Source organism: Exophiala dermatitidis, assembly GCF_000230625.1.
Source record: "Exophiala dermatitidis NIH/UT8656 unplaced genomic scaffold supercont1.5, whole genome shotgun sequence".
In the NCBI taxonomy this organism is placed as follows: Eukaryota; Fungi; Ascomycota; class Eurotiomycetes; order Chaetothyriales; family Herpotrichiellaceae; genus Exophiala; species Exophiala dermatitidis.
Genome location: NW_008751650.1, coordinates 2,344,790 through 2,360,435, shown reverse-complemented (window position 1 = coordinate 2,360,435; position 15,646 = coordinate 2,344,790). Strand labels below are relative to the sequence as shown.

The 15,646-nt window shown below is 51.4% G+C and overlaps 6 protein-coding genes across 7 annotated transcripts; 2 read left to right on the top strand and 4 right to left on the bottom strand.

Annotated features, from left to right (window-relative positions):
• Positions 1-40: 40 nt before the first annotated feature.
• On the top strand, positions 41-2,061 carry HMPREF1120_06415 (uncharacterized protein). Its single transcript, XM_009160618.1, has 2 exons — positions 41-1,628; positions 1,690-2,061. Exons 1-2 carry the CDS (start codon positions 350-352, stop codon positions 1,833-1,835), a joined length of 1,425 nt encoding a protein of 474 aa, XP_009158866.1. The 5' UTR covers positions 41-349; the 3' UTR covers positions 1,836-2,061.
• A 79-nt stretch (positions 2,062-2,140) lies between these two features.
• Positions 2,141-3,001, bottom strand: HMPREF1120_06414 (uncharacterized protein; the record flags this gene model as incomplete). The annotated part of the gene is made up of 1 exon (XM_009160617.1): positions 2,141-3,001. One exon carries the CDS (start codon positions 2,999-3,001, stop codon positions 2,141-2,143), a length of 861 nt encoding a protein of 286 aa, XP_009158865.1.
• Positions 3,002-3,906: 905 nt separating this feature from the next.
• HMPREF1120_06412 lies at positions 3,907-8,847 on the top strand. 2 transcript variants are annotated; one of them, XM_009160614.1, is made up of 8 exons: positions 3,907-5,118; positions 5,164-5,398; positions 5,457-6,853; positions 6,954-7,312; positions 7,445-7,529; positions 7,646-8,184; positions 8,263-8,403; positions 8,500-8,847. In XM_009160614.1, exons 3-8 carry the CDS (start codon positions 6,817-6,819, stop codon positions 8,611-8,613), a joined length of 1,275 nt encoding a protein of 424 aa, XP_009158862.1. In that variant the 5' UTR covers positions 3,907-5,118; positions 5,164-5,398; positions 5,457-6,816; the 3' UTR covers positions 8,614-8,847. The 2 variants fall into 2 exon arrangements, with proteins under 2 accessions (XP_009158862.1, XP_009158863.1); XM_009160615.1 differs by having other exon boundaries at positions 3,907-5,159; positions 5,226-5,398.
• On the bottom strand, positions 4,021-5,108 carry HMPREF1120_06413 (2-hydroxy-3-oxopropionate reductase; the record flags this gene model as incomplete). Its single annotated transcript, XM_009160616.1, has 2 exons — positions 4,021-4,697; positions 4,835-5,108. 2 exons carry the CDS (start codon positions 5,106-5,108, stop codon positions 4,021-4,023), a joined length of 951 nt encoding a protein of 316 aa, XP_009158864.1.
• Positions 8,848-9,125: 278 nt separating the features above from the next.
• Positions 9,126-11,188, bottom strand: HMPREF1120_06411 (glycolate oxidase; the record flags this gene model as incomplete). Its single annotated transcript, XM_009160613.1, has 3 exons — positions 9,126-10,275; positions 10,372-10,758; positions 10,905-11,188. The coding sequence occupies 3 exons, from the start codon at positions 11,186-11,188 to the stop codon at positions 9,126-9,128; spliced, it is 1,821 nt and encodes a 606-aa protein (XP_009158861.1).
• A 1,299-nt stretch (positions 11,189-12,487) lies between these two features.
• On the bottom strand, positions 12,488-14,790 carry HMPREF1120_06410 (uncharacterized protein; the record flags this gene model as incomplete). The annotated part of the gene is made up of 7 exons (XM_009160612.1): positions 12,488-12,858; positions 12,932-13,209; positions 13,268-13,371; positions 13,424-14,316; positions 14,448-14,546; positions 14,601-14,655; positions 14,707-14,790. The coding sequence occupies 7 exons, from the start codon at positions 14,788-14,790 to the stop codon at positions 12,488-12,490; spliced, it is 1,884 nt and encodes a 627-aa protein (XP_009158860.1).
• Between the last annotated feature and the right edge of the window lie 856 nt (positions 14,791-15,646).

The following is a 15,646-nucleotide window of genomic DNA, read 5'->3' as shown; positions in this document are numbered from 1 at the left end:
TGGGAAATTTCTGCCTTTTCTGATTCGCATCTTTGTTCACGATCTTTCGATCCTCGCCCCTCGTGGTCGCCGGTGGCAATTTCATTCGTGGCCCATGTTGCCGCTCAGGTGCAGATATAACTGGCGCACAGCCAGATCCAAGGTCTGGAATCGCTGCTCCAGGAATGGTTATAATGTCTGCAGCATCTTTACTTTGCCTCCACCGATTCAATCCACCGCCCCATGAGACAGTGCGGAGTCTGAGGCCACATCGCTCACGCATACCAAGCATATCATATGACTAAGGTCCGACCGCTCACACGACTCTCTCCCAACCCCATCCACCTTCTGGGTCTTTACATGCTCCACCATGAAGTTCGGCCAGGATTATGAAGCAGCTCTTTCTCGGGGCGAGTATCCTCCAGACTGGGTACAGTCTGCTATTTCGTACAAGAAGCTCAAGAAGTGCATCAAGCGAGTGCAGCGTGAACTTTTGAGTCTAGGCCTGGACAAGGATACGCTTGATGCACTCTGGCAGCATGTCGGCTCTGGCACTTCGGAGGCTGGACAGAAGCCTGGCGAAGTCTTATTACACTATTCGCTCGATGGAAACGAATACAGCTTTACGCCGAGACTCACGATTGTCATAGATCCCCGCGATGGCTCTCCCATGGATGCTTGGTTAAGTCCTGAAACACGCCGCAACTTATTGCGCCTTTCTCGGCATTCCAGAGCGAGTATATCATCCGCCAGCGGCCGACGAGAGTCTGCCGATGGACAGTCCAGAGCTCGACCACAAGGGCCCAACGAGCCCAATGGGACAGAACCAGAGGCAGACTCGGTGTCAGACGACACTAGTGCTCCAGATAATGATGTCGTCCAGCCGGATCAGCCTCAGACCATCGAAGTCCCTTTGACCTCAGATTCGGAGTTTTTCCAAATATTACGGCGGGAGCTGGCCGACCTCGACCACTTGCAGCAGGCTGAACAGACGCGGCTACAGGATGAAATCGTCAGTTTAGGAAACGAATTGCGGGTGATCAAATCTTCCAAATCGAAACGATCCAAAGAGGAAGTCGAGGCGTGGAGGAAGATATTGGAACTTTACAACGACGCCGAAGTTTTTTATTCATCTCACGAAGCGGATGCCGGCACGCGCGACGCAGCACATGCACAAAAACAATTCCAAGAGTTCAGCAAAGCTCTTTCCGCTCAACAGCGCGACATTCTCAAGCTGGGCAAGGGGGGTTCCATGGCTTTAGACCGCTTTCTCCGGATCAATGTGAAGCTTCTTCGGTTTATCAAGTTCCAGGAAATCAACCGGACCGCTCTCTACAAGATCATGAAGAAGTTTGACAAGCGGACTGCACTGCATGCTCGGTCACACGTGTCGGACACGTTGGTCAAGTCGCCCTTTATTGCGCAAGATCTAGCCAAAGCCACTTGCTTCACCATTTCCGAAGAGGTTTTGAAAGTTATCCCTCAACTCAACGATTACCTATGTCCAATATGCTTTAGCATTTCCTATAAGCCGATTCGACTTCGTTGCAAACATGTCTTTTGTGTTAGGTGTTTGGTTGTCATGCAAAGAGAAGAACAGAGTCATTGCCCTCTATGCCGGGAGGAGGTAGTTATGGAAGCTACGAGTGGTAAGTTCGATCCAACTCACCACATTTACTGATGGAACTTCTACTGACGTTGTCTTTATAGAAAACCTTGACCGGGAACTGCTGAAGTTTTTGAAAACGAACTTCAAAGGCGCTGTCAAGGAGAAGCAGCGAGAGAACGAGATCCAAGCGGGGATTGACCGCTGGGGCGCTCAGTACGAGAATTCGCAGAAATGCATCGTCATGTAAACTAGGTTTGTTTTTGGATTTCTTTCACGACTGAATGACACAACTACCTGCCGTTTTTGAAGTCTGGACTACACCATGTGATATCGAATGCATCTGTAGCATCATCCTTTTGACTTTCTAGCATTCAAGCTGCTTCATCTTTCAAATGCTTCGTGTCCTGTCTCAGTATTGAGCTCAATTTCAATTTTAACTCCTTGATTTCCAAGGGGTCGACTTTTGCTCTCCACGTCGATTTTCCCTTGTTGACCCAGAACCGTAGCGTTCAGATCATTCACCGTCATAATGATCGATGTTCAGGTCAACCTCTAAGTCGTTGACACTGTCTTCTCTTCTTCGGCAACAACAACCTTCCCCCGTCCTGCCTCCTCACCCTCCCCCTTATCTTCCTCGGCCTTCTTCTTCTCTCCCACGGCCTTCTCCTTGCCTTCCTCGGCCTTCTCCTTGTCTCCCTCAGCCTTCTCCTTGCCTTCGCCGGCGCTTGTCTCTGCTGACGTCTCCATAATCCGCCTACGCTTGGGCTGCGGCGAGCTTTCAGGTTTGGCCCGCACCTTCCTCTCCGGGAACCACTCGTTGGTGCTTGGTGCTCGAGTGATGCCTTTGAACTCAGTCACGATATTTTCTTGATCGTGGGGATTGACCCGCCACTTGAAATCAGCAGGATCAGTCGGCGTGTTAGGCCTGTAAGTGCGGAAGCGGCGATTGTGGTAGGCATCTATTCCACGCTGGAGTTTGAACTCGACTTCTTCCAACACACATTCATCGGTGCGCAGATGGATCTCGATCTTGAGATCACTGTCCCTCAAATTTCGCCTGTACCAACGGTTGAAAAGCAAACCGCGGCCCCATCTGACTTTCACCCACTTTGTTGTACGTAATTCTGGCAGTTGTTTTGACGTTTCTTGGAGCAGAAAGACTGGAGCACAGAAGTCGATGCCCATGATCTGCTGGCAGGGTACCAAAGGTAATTTGTCTCTGACCGCGTCGAAGATCTTTTCCATGATATTACAGTGTCGGGCTGAGATGAAGACCGAATCGGTAGCGAACTTGTTTTCGAGAATCATGCGGACTTCAAAGTTGGGAAGTGATCTCTGGCAGTCCCTCTCAAACTTTCTCTTCATGGCCTCGTTGGCAGCTAGTTTCTTCTTGTGGAGGTCGTTGAGAGACATGTTGTGCGAATGGAGGAGTTGGTTCAGTGTTTCTGTAGGTTAAGCGTGTTGGTCAGATGGGCGGTCGAGAAAGCAAATGATTTGGTTGGAAAGCGAGCTGGACAATGGTGAAGTTGGTACGTCAGGAAAGGGATGATCAAGTCTTCCAGATGGATGTTTGAGATGATCAAGTTGTCAAGGTGGATGTCTGAGAGCACTGGAAGATGAAGACAATGGAAATAATGGCGATGACCACTCAACTCAGTAAGTGCCCTCGCTCGTGGCAGAAATCTGATTCTACTTCACTTGTACCTCACTTGTACCTCACCCTGAGCTGTGTCTTAGCGGTGCTGACCCCTGTGGGTCCAGGCGTCACTTCACTGCAGCCGCTTTTATTCATGGTTTATATGTTCAACCCCCAGAAATTCTGTCACCAATTGATCCCATGGTCCAACTGGGAGGCGTTCGGATACGCCAGTACCAGGACCGGCTGCGCCAATCTGTGCCAGTCCGGAAGACCAGCATCTAGACAAAACACATTGCCAGGGCTTCGGCTCTACTCTGCATGGGATTGTCTAGGCGCTGCCTTCCGGATGAGCACGCTCCATAGATTGGCGTAGACCGACCTGTCTACTGTAGTATCCAGAATTCCGGAAGACCCTCAAGAAGTCCGGTGCCGGACACCGACGAACGAGCGGTGCCCACTCTGCCCGGCACTTGGGGAATAATCTTTTTGTCGGTTTGGACAAAAAGGTCAGGGGTTCAAATGAGGCCAGCGGCGGATACTTTTTGTTTTGTTTTTGCTTCTTTTGGCATCGAGGCTTCTGATCACTGCACGGATGGCGCCTCACGTGCAATGGACTCGCTTCACGTGTCATGTCTACAGGTGAGTTTGCCTCAGCCTCGTCTAGAAGGTAAGTAGGTAAGTCCCTAGTACTGCCAGTGCTGGCCAAGTACGAGCGGTTGAAGGGCAGCCCCCTTTTATTGTCTGAGTTGATGGTCATCATTGACATGCTACCTGATCCAGCTGCTTTGGTATCTCACTTCTTCAAAGCAGTTACACTCGACCCATTCGGCTCTCCAGTCTTCAACTCCACACCGGCCCTCTTCTCCCAATTCTTCAAAAGTTCCGTATGATCCGCGGCCGGCTCGCCCAACATATCCATAGCGTCCCTGAAATATTTGAGGATCAAATCCGGCATGTCGGTGTCGAAGCCGATCTTCTCAAACAGTTCCTTGGAAATACCCACATCCTTGATCAACAGCGCCAACTGAAAGCCCGACGCATACTTCCGCGGCAAGGCGTCAGTGGCATAGCTGTCGGTGGTGGAAAAGTTGCGGCCTGTGCCCACATTGAGCACGTCGATCATTTGTATTGGGTCTAAGCCGAACTTTTGGCCCGTTATAAGAGCGTCGGAAAGCGCCACGATCGACGCCGCGCTGATGTAGTTGTTCAGCGTCTTCATGGCGTGTCCGGACCCCAGCTTGCCCATGTGGAACACGTATTTGGCCATCGCCTGCAGGACCGGAAGGACTCTGGCCATGGCGTCTGAAGAGTTTGAGCCGACCATTAATGTCGCGTTGCCGGTGTCGGTGTCGTGCAGGTGGGCTTGAGTTACGGGCGAGTCGATCAGTACGAAGCCCAATGAGGCCAGGTCTTCGCCGAGCCGCTGCGTGTCGAATGGGGATGAGGATGATGTGTCGACTATGATTGCGCCTGGTGGTCAAATGAATGGGCGTCAGTCGATTGCTGAAGCCCAGGCCTGGATGCTGTTGAGGGAGAACGATGTTGTTTGATTTGAGTGCTCCAGGGACCAAACTCGCTTGGATCTCGGCTGCAAGAAGACCGCTTACCTGGCTTCAATCCCTTGGCAATTCCATTCTCACCCAATACCACCTCTCTGACCACCTTCCCTTGAGGCAACATGGTTACGACGACATCGCAATCTTCGAAACCATAAGGGCCAGCTTCGGCAACCACCGTATTGGGATTATCCTGTGCGAATTTCTGCTCCCGAGCAGGGTCGGCGTCTCTCACAACCAGATGGAAACCCGCTCTCGGCAGGTTCGACGCCATAGACGCGCCAGCCTTGCCCAGGCCGATATAGCCCACTGTCTTGACAGACATTTTGCCTTTGGTATGATCGGTGAAGAAAGATACAAGCCTCAGCTGACAGAGGTAGGATATTAGACTTTGGCGCAAATGCGGCGAGGCTTGAGCGAAACCGTGTTAACTCACCGCTAGAAGGCGAAACAGCAAACCGCTGGATTCTAGGTACACACGTCTGTGTTTACGACACTTCAAATAAACCTACAGCCATTTACTTAACTTTTCGTCCCCTGGTCATCTCGGGATACGGCACGAGCGACAAGAGGCCCATAGAGTCCAACTCGGCTCCAGGAAAGACCAAACATGGGGTATAGCCTACCTACCTAGTCACTCACGTCTGATTTACTGAGGTGTCTTTACTTCAAGAACCACTGCGCATCAACGATCTCCCACAGTTGATCCCATTACGGAAAGGGGAAATGAGGGGTAGCAAGACACAAAGGAATAAACACCGATGAACACCGGCTGTTGTTGCAAACGGTCCTACTACTACCGAAGCACTTCAGCGGGTACAACAGCATCAATCATGTGCTTGACTTGACCTGGGCCTAAACTTCGGCAGCTGTGATCACCGGTAGGCCCCGCGAAAGGAACCAGTTCCACGACCCCTCCAACACCAACTCACACAGATCAGATAGGAGATGTCCCAGCATCCTAAGCAGAAAGGGGCACGGATCATATCCTGAATTTTAAGTGTGCTTCCGCTCCTCGCTCCAAGGGCCAGACAGACCCATCTTCGCGATCTGGCAGGAAACGACAGACTCCCACGACGCGATGTCTAGCCAAAGGATTTTAGATCGTGAAATGGGTTTCTCCCCGAGCCACGCCAGTTCAAAAATCGTAACCCTAGCGTTGCAGTCCCGCGATTGGAATCCCTGGAGAGACAAGAAGGAGCCGCGGCACACATCTTCAAAGTTTAGGTTTTGGCTGGCCTTGCTGGGTCTTTTCCGACCTTCCCCAGGGTGGGAGTATCCCGCCCCCGTCTTGAGTTTGTACCCCGGCACCAAAGACGGAGAAAGAGAGAAAAAAAGGACTCGTGGTCAGCTGTCAATAGACCAATGACTGGCCCCAGATCCGAACCTTAGCACAATGTTATGTTCGGAAAACTACTCCACAACCTGAACTTTGAACCACAGACAAGTTGCCTTCGGAAGCCGGCATCTCGTTTTCTCAAAGGTCTACCATTACCCCCTGGGGGATAATGACACGGCGCCCCGAACACGAAAGCTGGCTGCTGATAATAATGCAACCTCTCACAGGTAGGTACTGGACATCCAGTAGGTATGCATGGCTTTGGTCCTGGCACGCCTTTCCCCCAACCCTAGTCGGCGGCTCCGCCGTATCGTCTCTTCCGTCTCCCGAAACAAAATGGGGTTTATCCCCCTTGATCATCCTGGTTTGGTCTGAACATTCAGATTCTTGGGACACTGGCAGACAAGTGTACACTACTGCACTACATTGTAATTCTTACAGAAGCAAAAAGGTTTAAGGCACTTCGCTGTCGAATTTCTTACTATTGAATTGACGGATTAAGATCGCATTGTTGCGCAGGACAGATACTACCCACGAGAAGTTCGCGCGGCACAGTGGTGGTTATTGATCAGACCGCGAAAAACGCCGTTGGTGGATTCGCATTCGACAAGTTTAATTCAAATTTCAGCAGGATCTAGGATCCCACTCGCGATATAATCCTGGTGTTGCGTTCAAGAGTGTCTGGATTTGTTCCATGATGGGGTCGATAGGAGGCGAGCGACCTCTAAAAGGTAGGTTGCCTAGGGCAGGGCATTGCCATTCAACAAACACGTGGAGCCTGTTCGTGGCCAAAAGACATTCCTTTATCCTAACATTTGTTACTATGCACAGTCATCATCGTGGGAGCCGGTCTGGGAGGATGTGCGACCGCACTGGCAATGCACAGCGCCGGGTTCGAGGTGGTCATGTTCGAAAAAGTCCGAGAATTCCTACGGCTAGGCGACTCGTTAGGACTGGGCGAAAATGCATTGAAGCTGCTGGATCGGTGGTCCCCTTCGCTCCGAGCGCGTCTGGTGGAAATCGGAAACAAGTCGGAACTCATGCAGATACGACGGTGGCACGATGGTAAGATTTTGGCGCAGCAGCCGCTGATGGATATGGCGGGTTTCATTGGCCATCGGGGAGATTATCATAAGGGGTTTCTGGATGCTGTTGCGGAGAAGGGGATTCCTTTGCATATGGGGAGTGAGGTCAGTAATGAGTGCAGTTGGCAGAGGCACACGCACAACTGGCGCATTGATTCCGGGCAATTCGTGTCAATCCGTGCTGACCCCTTCTTTTTGTCGATCCATTGCTAATCTGTCCTCAATGTGTCTGTCTAGGTGGTCGAATACGACGATACAGTCCCCTCCGTGACATTGAAGAACGGCGAACGACATACGGCGGATGTCATCATTGCCGTTGATGGTGAGTTTGTACAATTCTACTGTCGTCTCTCTTGATGAAGATCGGCTCTTGTCCATCTACTGCCCCGCACTCCCATGGAAACAATAGTGTATTAACCTCAGACCGTTGATGTTTAGGAATAAAATCCCGCGCCCGCGAACTCGTCCTCGGCTTCGACGACAAACCCAAATCCAGCGGATACGCCTGCTTCCGAGCCTTTTTCAAGGGCTCCCACCTCCGCGGCGACCCATTAACCGCCGAATTCGTGGAACAAGAATGCGTCAACATCTGGATCGGCAAGGACAAACATTTAGTCCAAAACACACTGCGCAACGGCGAGGAATTCAACTGGATCATCACGCACAAGGACACCGAAGACATTAAAGAGTCCTGGTTTCAACCTGGTAACATGGAAGAAGTGAGGAGACTCGTCGAAGACTGTGATCCGCGCATTGCCGCTGTCGTCCGCAAGACCGAGTCGTGTCTCGATTGGAAGATTTGTTATCGTGACCCGATCCCGACTTGGGTCAGTAAGAACCATACTGTGGCTCTTGTTGGGGATTGCTGTCATCCCCATTTGCCGACTAGTGCGCAGGGCGCTAGTCAGGCGACGGAGAGTGCGGCCGTCCTCGCGCAGTGTTTGCTGTTGGCGGGGAAGGGGAATGTTGCTTTGGCGGTGAGTGGATACCTGAATATGAGTGAGGGTGGAAGAATGTGGTGTGATGCTGATTTTTGTGATGTGTGTGTGTTTCAGACGAGAGTGTATGAGAAAATACGGTTTCCTCGCGTTCGGCGTGCACAGACGAATGGTGAAGATCTCCGTGATCGCTGGCATACGGCGCTGGATAAGGTTGGTGATGGGGAGGAGATTGATCCGGATAGTATTTTGATCAAGGTATGTTATGCATTAAACTGAAGAGGGTGTGGAAGAGGATGTGGAAGGGGCAACAGCAACGATTTACTGATGAGCTGACGCTTTTGTTTGGTGCAGAACAATGTTCTCTACGATTATGATGCCGAAGCGGATACTATTAAGCGGTGGCCAGAGTTGTCGGCGCAGGTGGCTGAGGAGTTGAAAACGGGGAAGATCACACCGTTGTGTTGATGGACGGGAATTGTGTTGGGTCGAATTGAGTACTACTAATAGTACTATCCAGTGGTTGTTGGATTGTGGACTGTTGGACAGTTGAACTAGAGGAACGAGCTGAACGAACGGGTTTGAACTGGTTGAACCTACAGGAGTTCCTTCGTGTCCACTGCAGTCACTGGTCAGGCTTCGATGGGCCCAAGGTCGGTAGTTAGGGGTATGATAATTTAATATCGATCATTTCAACCCGCATAAATTTGTTCAGTACACTGGATTTGATTCTTCAGCCTCGCCCAGGCTCGTCCAGCCTTGTCTCGCTGGTGCCAATGCCATGCATCACTAATGTCTGGACGCCAGGGTCGGCACAGACACACTGAAAGTACTGTACGGACCTACTGCTGTACTGTACCTTGTACCCTAGTATCTAGGGACTGGACTTTTCACTTCTCAGGGTCACCCACTGTCGACATAGATTTATAAGTATACCCCCGGCACCTCCGCCCAAGTCTTGCTCTTAACAGGACAGCCTCTTACAACTTCGGACTCACCCCATCAGTCAACATATTCCTCGTATCGCCATCCAAGATCTCCCACCCTTTCCCTTTAAACCTGCGACCCCAGATCCCGTTCCTTCCCGGCGCCAGGATACTGTTTGGGTCCAAAGCGTCCTTGATAGTCTCGTTAAACTTGCCCAGGGCGCCATTATTCCAACTATAAGTCTGGGCGACCTGGTCTGCAAACAGCAAATGCGTACGATACTCTCCATACCCATGTTTCGCACACTCGCGAATCATATCACGCATGAGATTCGTAGCACGCCTTTTGGCATCCCGGTCGGCGCGATCATAGACGATATTGGCAATATAATGCATCTCGCGACCCGCGACGCACATGGTGGGGAAAACGTCAAAGTTGTACCGGGCATGTAGACGGGTGATGATGGAATGAATCAACGCGGCGTCTTTGCCCTTTGTGGGCGAGATGGGCGAGAAGAACAGATGGGCCGCGTTGGGCTGCCAGTTCAACCAGTCTAGCTCGCGCAGGACGGGGACTCCACTGCACACTTGGACCCGTGAATGGAGGTAATGGTCGGGTGGGACATCTTGGGGAAACAATAGTTTACTTCCCTGGATGCGCGAGAACGATTGTCGTATGATTTTCAATTGGGCTTGGATCGATGCACTGTCGCCGTACTGGGTGCCGTAAAAGACCCACGACACGTCGCCGCAGGGCAAAGTGGATGCTTTTTCGCGAATCACTGATCTCGGCATAGGCCCTGGTCCGTCGTACCAGAATGATCGTGGTTTTCCCGTCACGGCGAGTTCTTGGATGACGTGCCGTAGTTGTGGGATGTTGCCTAGGATTCGCTTTTGTGCTAATGGTCGGATGATCTCGACGATTTGTTCAAAGTCCTCTTCTCGGGGAAATGTGATCATGTATGACTGGTGCCCTGTTTCGGGCATTAGCCAGAACCCCATTTTGGTGATGATCCCGTAGTTGCTTTGGCTGAAGATCCCGTCTATATAGGGCCCGTAGGCGGCTTGGAAGGATTGCCATGTCGGATTGTCGGCCCCGTCTTTGCCGGGCATCGCGCCCATTCCGGTTCGGAGAAGCTCGCCTGTCGGTAGGACTAATTCCATTCCGCAGTGGTTGGCGAAATGGTCGCCGTATGGGGTATACCTAGTAGGTAGATACCAAATGTCAGTTTGGCCTTTTCCACTTCAGTGCTTGAGTGCTCAGATAGGCGGTTCAAGTGGGAAGGGAAGGGTTGCTCACCCTACACCACGATCGATTGCGTTGCCCAAAACACTTCCACCCCCTAGATCTGGACAGTCGATCCACAAAGGTAGCTTCCGGCGCTGGATCTCTTCGTACAGTGCAAAGTACGAGACTCCCGGTTCGACGATGCACGACGCATTGTCCGCGTCTAGATTCAAAATCTGATTCATCCGCCGGCCGAGATCCAAAACCACTGATCCGGGCACACGCGGCGCGGCGCCACCGTAGCCGATGTTGCGGCCCATGGAGATCGGATAGATGGGGATCTTGTGCTTGTTGGCCCATCGTACGATCGTCTGCACTTCCTCCGTGCTGCAGGGGTAGACCACCGCGCTGCAGATTAGTTCTTCTTGGTCGACTATGTGGTATGCGTCGTGGGTGTTTCTGCAAACAGTCAGCCAGTTAATCACTTGTCGTTCTGTACAGAAATACGCAGAGCGACGAGGTTTGAGCAAAGAAAGTATGGCTTGGGCTTTTGATTCAACCGAAGGGGACTTTTCCCGGGTTGCTGGCTATACTGGCTGACTTACGGATGTTCCATATACCACCCGTCCACCAAGGGCTTGTCATTGACCTCGACATTCGCGTTGCCCAACGCATGTTTCAGCTCGGAGAGCGCAGCGTCGAACTGGTCGCGCGATACTCCCGGTGGCAGGGCAGTCCTTCTTCGTCCCACGCTGTCAGGAAGCGTTTTCTGTGAATACAGCCGCACTTTGGCGTCAACGGCTTCTTTGCTGAGTCGGGTGGGTACGCCCGAGTATTTGGTGTCTAAGGTTGGTATATCACCACCGCCACTTGAGGAGGAGGATGCCATTCTCATACAATACCGTGGAGCACTGAGAATTCCCAGAATATCAGGGCCCTGCAAGTCCTTGTGCCACGCAATCAACAGGCCGTGTAAGAGGAGGTCTCCGATCAAGACACAATAAATATCTTAGGTTCGACCTTCAAAAGGAACAAATGATGACCTAGTCAGTCAATCCAGAGTCAACAAGCAGATGCCGGATAGTGGTGCACTAGGCAGGCTTCCGTATGTTGCAATTCCGCAGTGACCGTTGTCAACCAATGATGAATGTGTCCGAGTTACCTAGCAGGGGAGCGATGAAAGCAGCGTATCCTCACCTGTACTTACTCACTTCAAGGTAAAGCCGGGGTTATGAGCAACCGCCCCACGAAATCGACGTAGTAGAGCATGGAACAGGAAGGCTGAAGGGCTCCCACTACTGACGTGCCCGCTTGATTCCTTGCTTGCAGGTGTCCATGATTGCCATTTCTGGACATGTTTTCTACCCCTCATTTTAGCAGAGAGTTTAGCAGAGAGACCGATGGAGATGCTTGCTGTTGGACCAACATGGAGAGCGAGAAAACCGATGGAAACCCCGGGGTGGGTCTGGGCAGTCATTGAAGGTTATGCGGGGGGTGGGTATTTTCCCCAGCTCCGCACCCATCACTGATAAACAAAAGTGTCAACTTGGCCAAGTTCAGAAACATGAATGGCTGCGTTGTCAATGGATGTGTCGGGTAAGGTCTAGATGCCTCACCGAGAGTCTTGGGACCTGAAGAGCGTCTTACCATCAAGCAGTTCAACGGGTTTTTTTTGCACAGGGACAGCAATTGTCAGATACCACATAAATGAGCCGAGGCATGTAATAATGGGTAGAAGTTGGCGTCCCCACCAGTCTCCAGATGAGTTGAGTTTCATCACGCCATAAGCTCTCATTGCGGGACCTTCTACCACTACTAGTAGGCTGTCAATGTGGGATGAATCCTGTTGACTTGTAGAGAGGTAAGAACGCTGGTCCCAAGTGTAAATAGTCAAGGTGGCTAGAGTGGTGTTTATCGGAAGTTCCCCAATGTCGTGGACACGGTGCATGATCCGAGGCACCCTTTACCAGGGTTGAACACGCAGATGTTGACTGAGACCAAGGCAGCGAATCTGGGAATTTTATCTGCCGTCGTCGGTTTGCGTCTCGTACGGACTAAGCCACCAAGCATGTGAGGCTTTGTAGAATTTCGATAAAGTTGGAGACAAATATATATTTAAGAGTGCGCAAAATGATGGCAGAGCACAGCGTCCCTTGAGCGATATACTACCAGAGCTGACTGTCCGGAATCATTTTCTCAGGATCTTCCTCAGATGGGCGCCCTGATTATCGCAATCAGCCTCCAGGGGCATGAAATCAAGGCCAAAAGTCGACGTCGTCATCGGGGATGAGTTGGTGGCGCCATTCTCAACAGACATTTCGAATTTTTGCACAACCAGTCTCGTAAGAGTCCAGTAGCTATCGGCGGATGTTTCGAAACCGATCTCACGGACCTGCGAGATTGGCCTCCGACCACGCGCTTCATCCCATAACGTTTTCCAATTGGCTAGAGCGGTCTTCATCGGTTCAAAAATGTTGGACGGCGCACACGCGAGTGAGGAAGGCGATACGCGGTTTAGCGGATTTCCCAATAGATGTAGCCAACAATGAGTGAACAGCACTGCAAAGCAAATGTGCATCATTAGCATATGATTCCCGAAGCTGTTTTAACATCGTCGTTGGACCGTACATACCGTGAATCAAGTAAAGCATATCCCAACAGCACAGCATCTCGTTTTGAAAGGCAAATTTGAGCTCTTCGGGGGGAGCAAAGAGTCTCTGGAAGGCATCAATCAATTTCATCCGAGTGCGAGGAAACATTGACCGTTGCAACATTTCCGAGTAACATGACAACTCAAAGTATTCTGGAAGACAGGGCATCTGCAGATCCAGTTCACAGTAGTTGATTCGTGGGGGGCAGTTGTGGAAGATTCCCATGGCCGAGTCTAATGCCAGCATGATGTTCATGGTTCTTGTAGAAGGTCAGCCGCATGATCCTTGTGCACAATTAGGCCGCAGATTATGCTCACCGAATCCGGGTTTCATTCCGTACCCAACGTTGGAATGAGATTTCATCTGGTATTGAGACGATACTTGGATGTTGTGCTGTCGGAAGTCCAAACGATCGAGCGAGCTAGAAGCATGGGTCAGCTCACACCAACCGTACCAAAAGCTCGGCCACATACACTCAAAACCTGACAGAACCGTTGCCGCCTTGCCCTCCGTCTTGCAGCCAAGTTGCCCGAGAAAAACTGCATAACCACCATCAAATATGCTGATTGGAAGATCTGAAACTGGTAGTGGAGAGTGTCCTCGTCCGGAGCCTTTGAAAGCTCGAAACTACCGGTCATTTCATCCCTTATACCCGGTAAGTTGAAGATATATGCCTCCATCACATCGAACAAAGTCTTCATCCATGCCACCTTTGCAGGTTCGGAAGAATACATAGCCCCGAGGCCAGCCGTGCTGAGCAGGAGAGCTATTGGGACCATGGTAGGTTGAAAGGACGGCGGATGTAGTATAGGACAGTGGCGGTGATAGTTGGCGAAGTACAGGTTGACACAATGATCCAGTTCGGTGTGAGTGAGAAGCTGGATGGCGGCACCCAAATGTGCTATGTTTGGATCTTCGGGATAGTCCAGGGCAAGCCTAGACGCTGTTGCCATCAGTAGCTGCCTAACTTCGTAGGCGCGGGGCTCAAGGGCCAGGGCCGTTCCAGACGCCACTCCGCCACAGCTGGTGATCTGAGACATATCGTGAGGCAGGGGAAAGGAGCCGAAGGTCATGGTCTCGAATCCTCCAAGGAAGGTATCGAAAGCAACGCCGAAATCAGCCATGTCCGCTCCGACGAAGATGTCGTTTCGCTCGTAGTCTTCACTCCAATGGGAAGCTTCAGAGGAATCCTCTGCTTCGGCGATCGCAGCGTCATCATCTTCGCCAACCAAAGCTTCCGCATTGTCACGAATTGGGAAGCGTCCGACAAAGTCGTCACCTTCCGGCCCGTTGAGAAGATGATGGATCGATATTGCATCACGGCTTTTCGGTCTGCCGGGATTCTGTGGCTTCTGTGGACTCGAAGCTAGACGATGTCAGTGGCACGCGAGGTGAACGGTAGTGGGAGAAGTCTCACATCGGATGCACTCCTTGCCCAATTCTTGACAACGACTGCACGGAGTTGTTTGGTCGCATTTCGTCCGCAATTTCACGCACGATTGACATGATGATCTTTTCCGGCCTTTGCTCTGCCCTTCTGGGACCGGTGCCTCTCCTCGCTCTTTACACCTAAATTGGTGCGCCCGAAGAACGTCACTGGAGGAGGTTAGTCGATTCTCGCTGCCTCTACGTACGGTCCGTGATGTTTACCTTCGCTTGAAGCACTTGGAGCAAAAGGTGCATGTGAACGGTCTTTGTGCAACATCTATAGCCTCCAAGTCAGAAGATCTAGATTGGGGAAGTGAACCAAAATCACTGACGTTGCTGTTGATGACGCAACATATGCGCTTTTCTCACAAACGATTTGGAGCATGACGGGCAATGAAACCTTTCGTGCCATTGCATAGGTTGGTCCATGGTTTGGACGACCATAGACAAGGTCATGCAGAGAGTATATTCATAAAGTGGTCGTGGTCGATGCTGTGGGGTCTAGAACATCAAGGTGGGTTTATGTAAGATAGATGTCGAGACCGACGCCGACAAGGATGCTGTTGGCCGTGCTTGCGAGACACTTGGTCCATAAGGCAGCAAGAAGATGGCGGTAGAACTCCCGACGACTCGTACCACGGCAGCTGAACTACGACCGACTGTAAGAGCAAATGCTCGAGCAAAAACCAGAACAAGAGGACAAGATGATGAGATGTAAACGAAGACGACGTGACGAGAAAATGATAGAAGATCGTCTGAAGTGGTCAATGGTCATGCGTAACCGAGCTTCCCCGGAACTTTGACAGACGAGTCCGGGGCAGCTTGGCGGCGACCATGTGAAATGGCGGTGGCTGAGACCATGAGGAAGAGGACGTGATTAGTCTGCGCGGGATGAAGGGGCCAGAGGGATTGCCATGGGATTGGCGTTGAAGAGGTTGAACGGTGGTCGATGAAGCGGGATGCGGGGGGAATTGTGTAAGAAGTACCTAGGTAGCTTCCCCGAACACGCCGGCGGTTGATTTAGCCTCATTGACTTTGGGATAGTGTCTGTCATTGTGGAGCGGATCCGTGTTAAGCGATGATCATGGCCCAATCGTAGAACAGCACTAATCCCCAATCGGGCCACGGCCCGTGACTGTCCATCGACTAAAGCAGTCTAAAGCGAACCAATACTACAACGACGCCGGGGGTATCTTTCGTTAGTGCGCTCTCGCTAGACTTTCCCGAATTGGCCGCCAGCTTAGTCAGGCTCAGTAAAATGACAGTAC

What these genes read in the sequence shown, in the direction of transcription:
- HMPREF1120_06415 (XM_009160618.1), top strand. Translation starts at nt 350, where the DNA reads ATGAAGTTCGGCCAGGATTATGAAGCAGCTCTTTCTCGGGGCGAGTAT. An exon ending in AGTTATGGAAGCTACGAGTG is followed by an intron (nt 1,629 to 1,689) that starts GTAAGTTCGATC and finishes TTGTCTTTATAG; the next exon opens with AAAACCTTGACCGGGAACTG.
- HMPREF1120_06412 (XM_009160614.1), top strand. Translation starts at nt 6,817, where the DNA reads ATGATGGGGTCGATAGGAGGCGAGCGACCTCTAAAAG. An exon ending in CTTTGCATATGGGGAGTGAG is followed by an intron (nt 7,313 to 7,444) that starts GTCAGTAATGAG and finishes GTGTCTGTCTAG; the next exon opens with GTGGTCGAATACGACGATAC. An exon ending in CGGATAGTATTTTGATCAAG is followed by an intron (nt 8,404 to 8,499) that starts GTATGTTATGCA and finishes TGTTTGGTGCAG; the next exon opens with AACAATGTTCTCTACGATTA.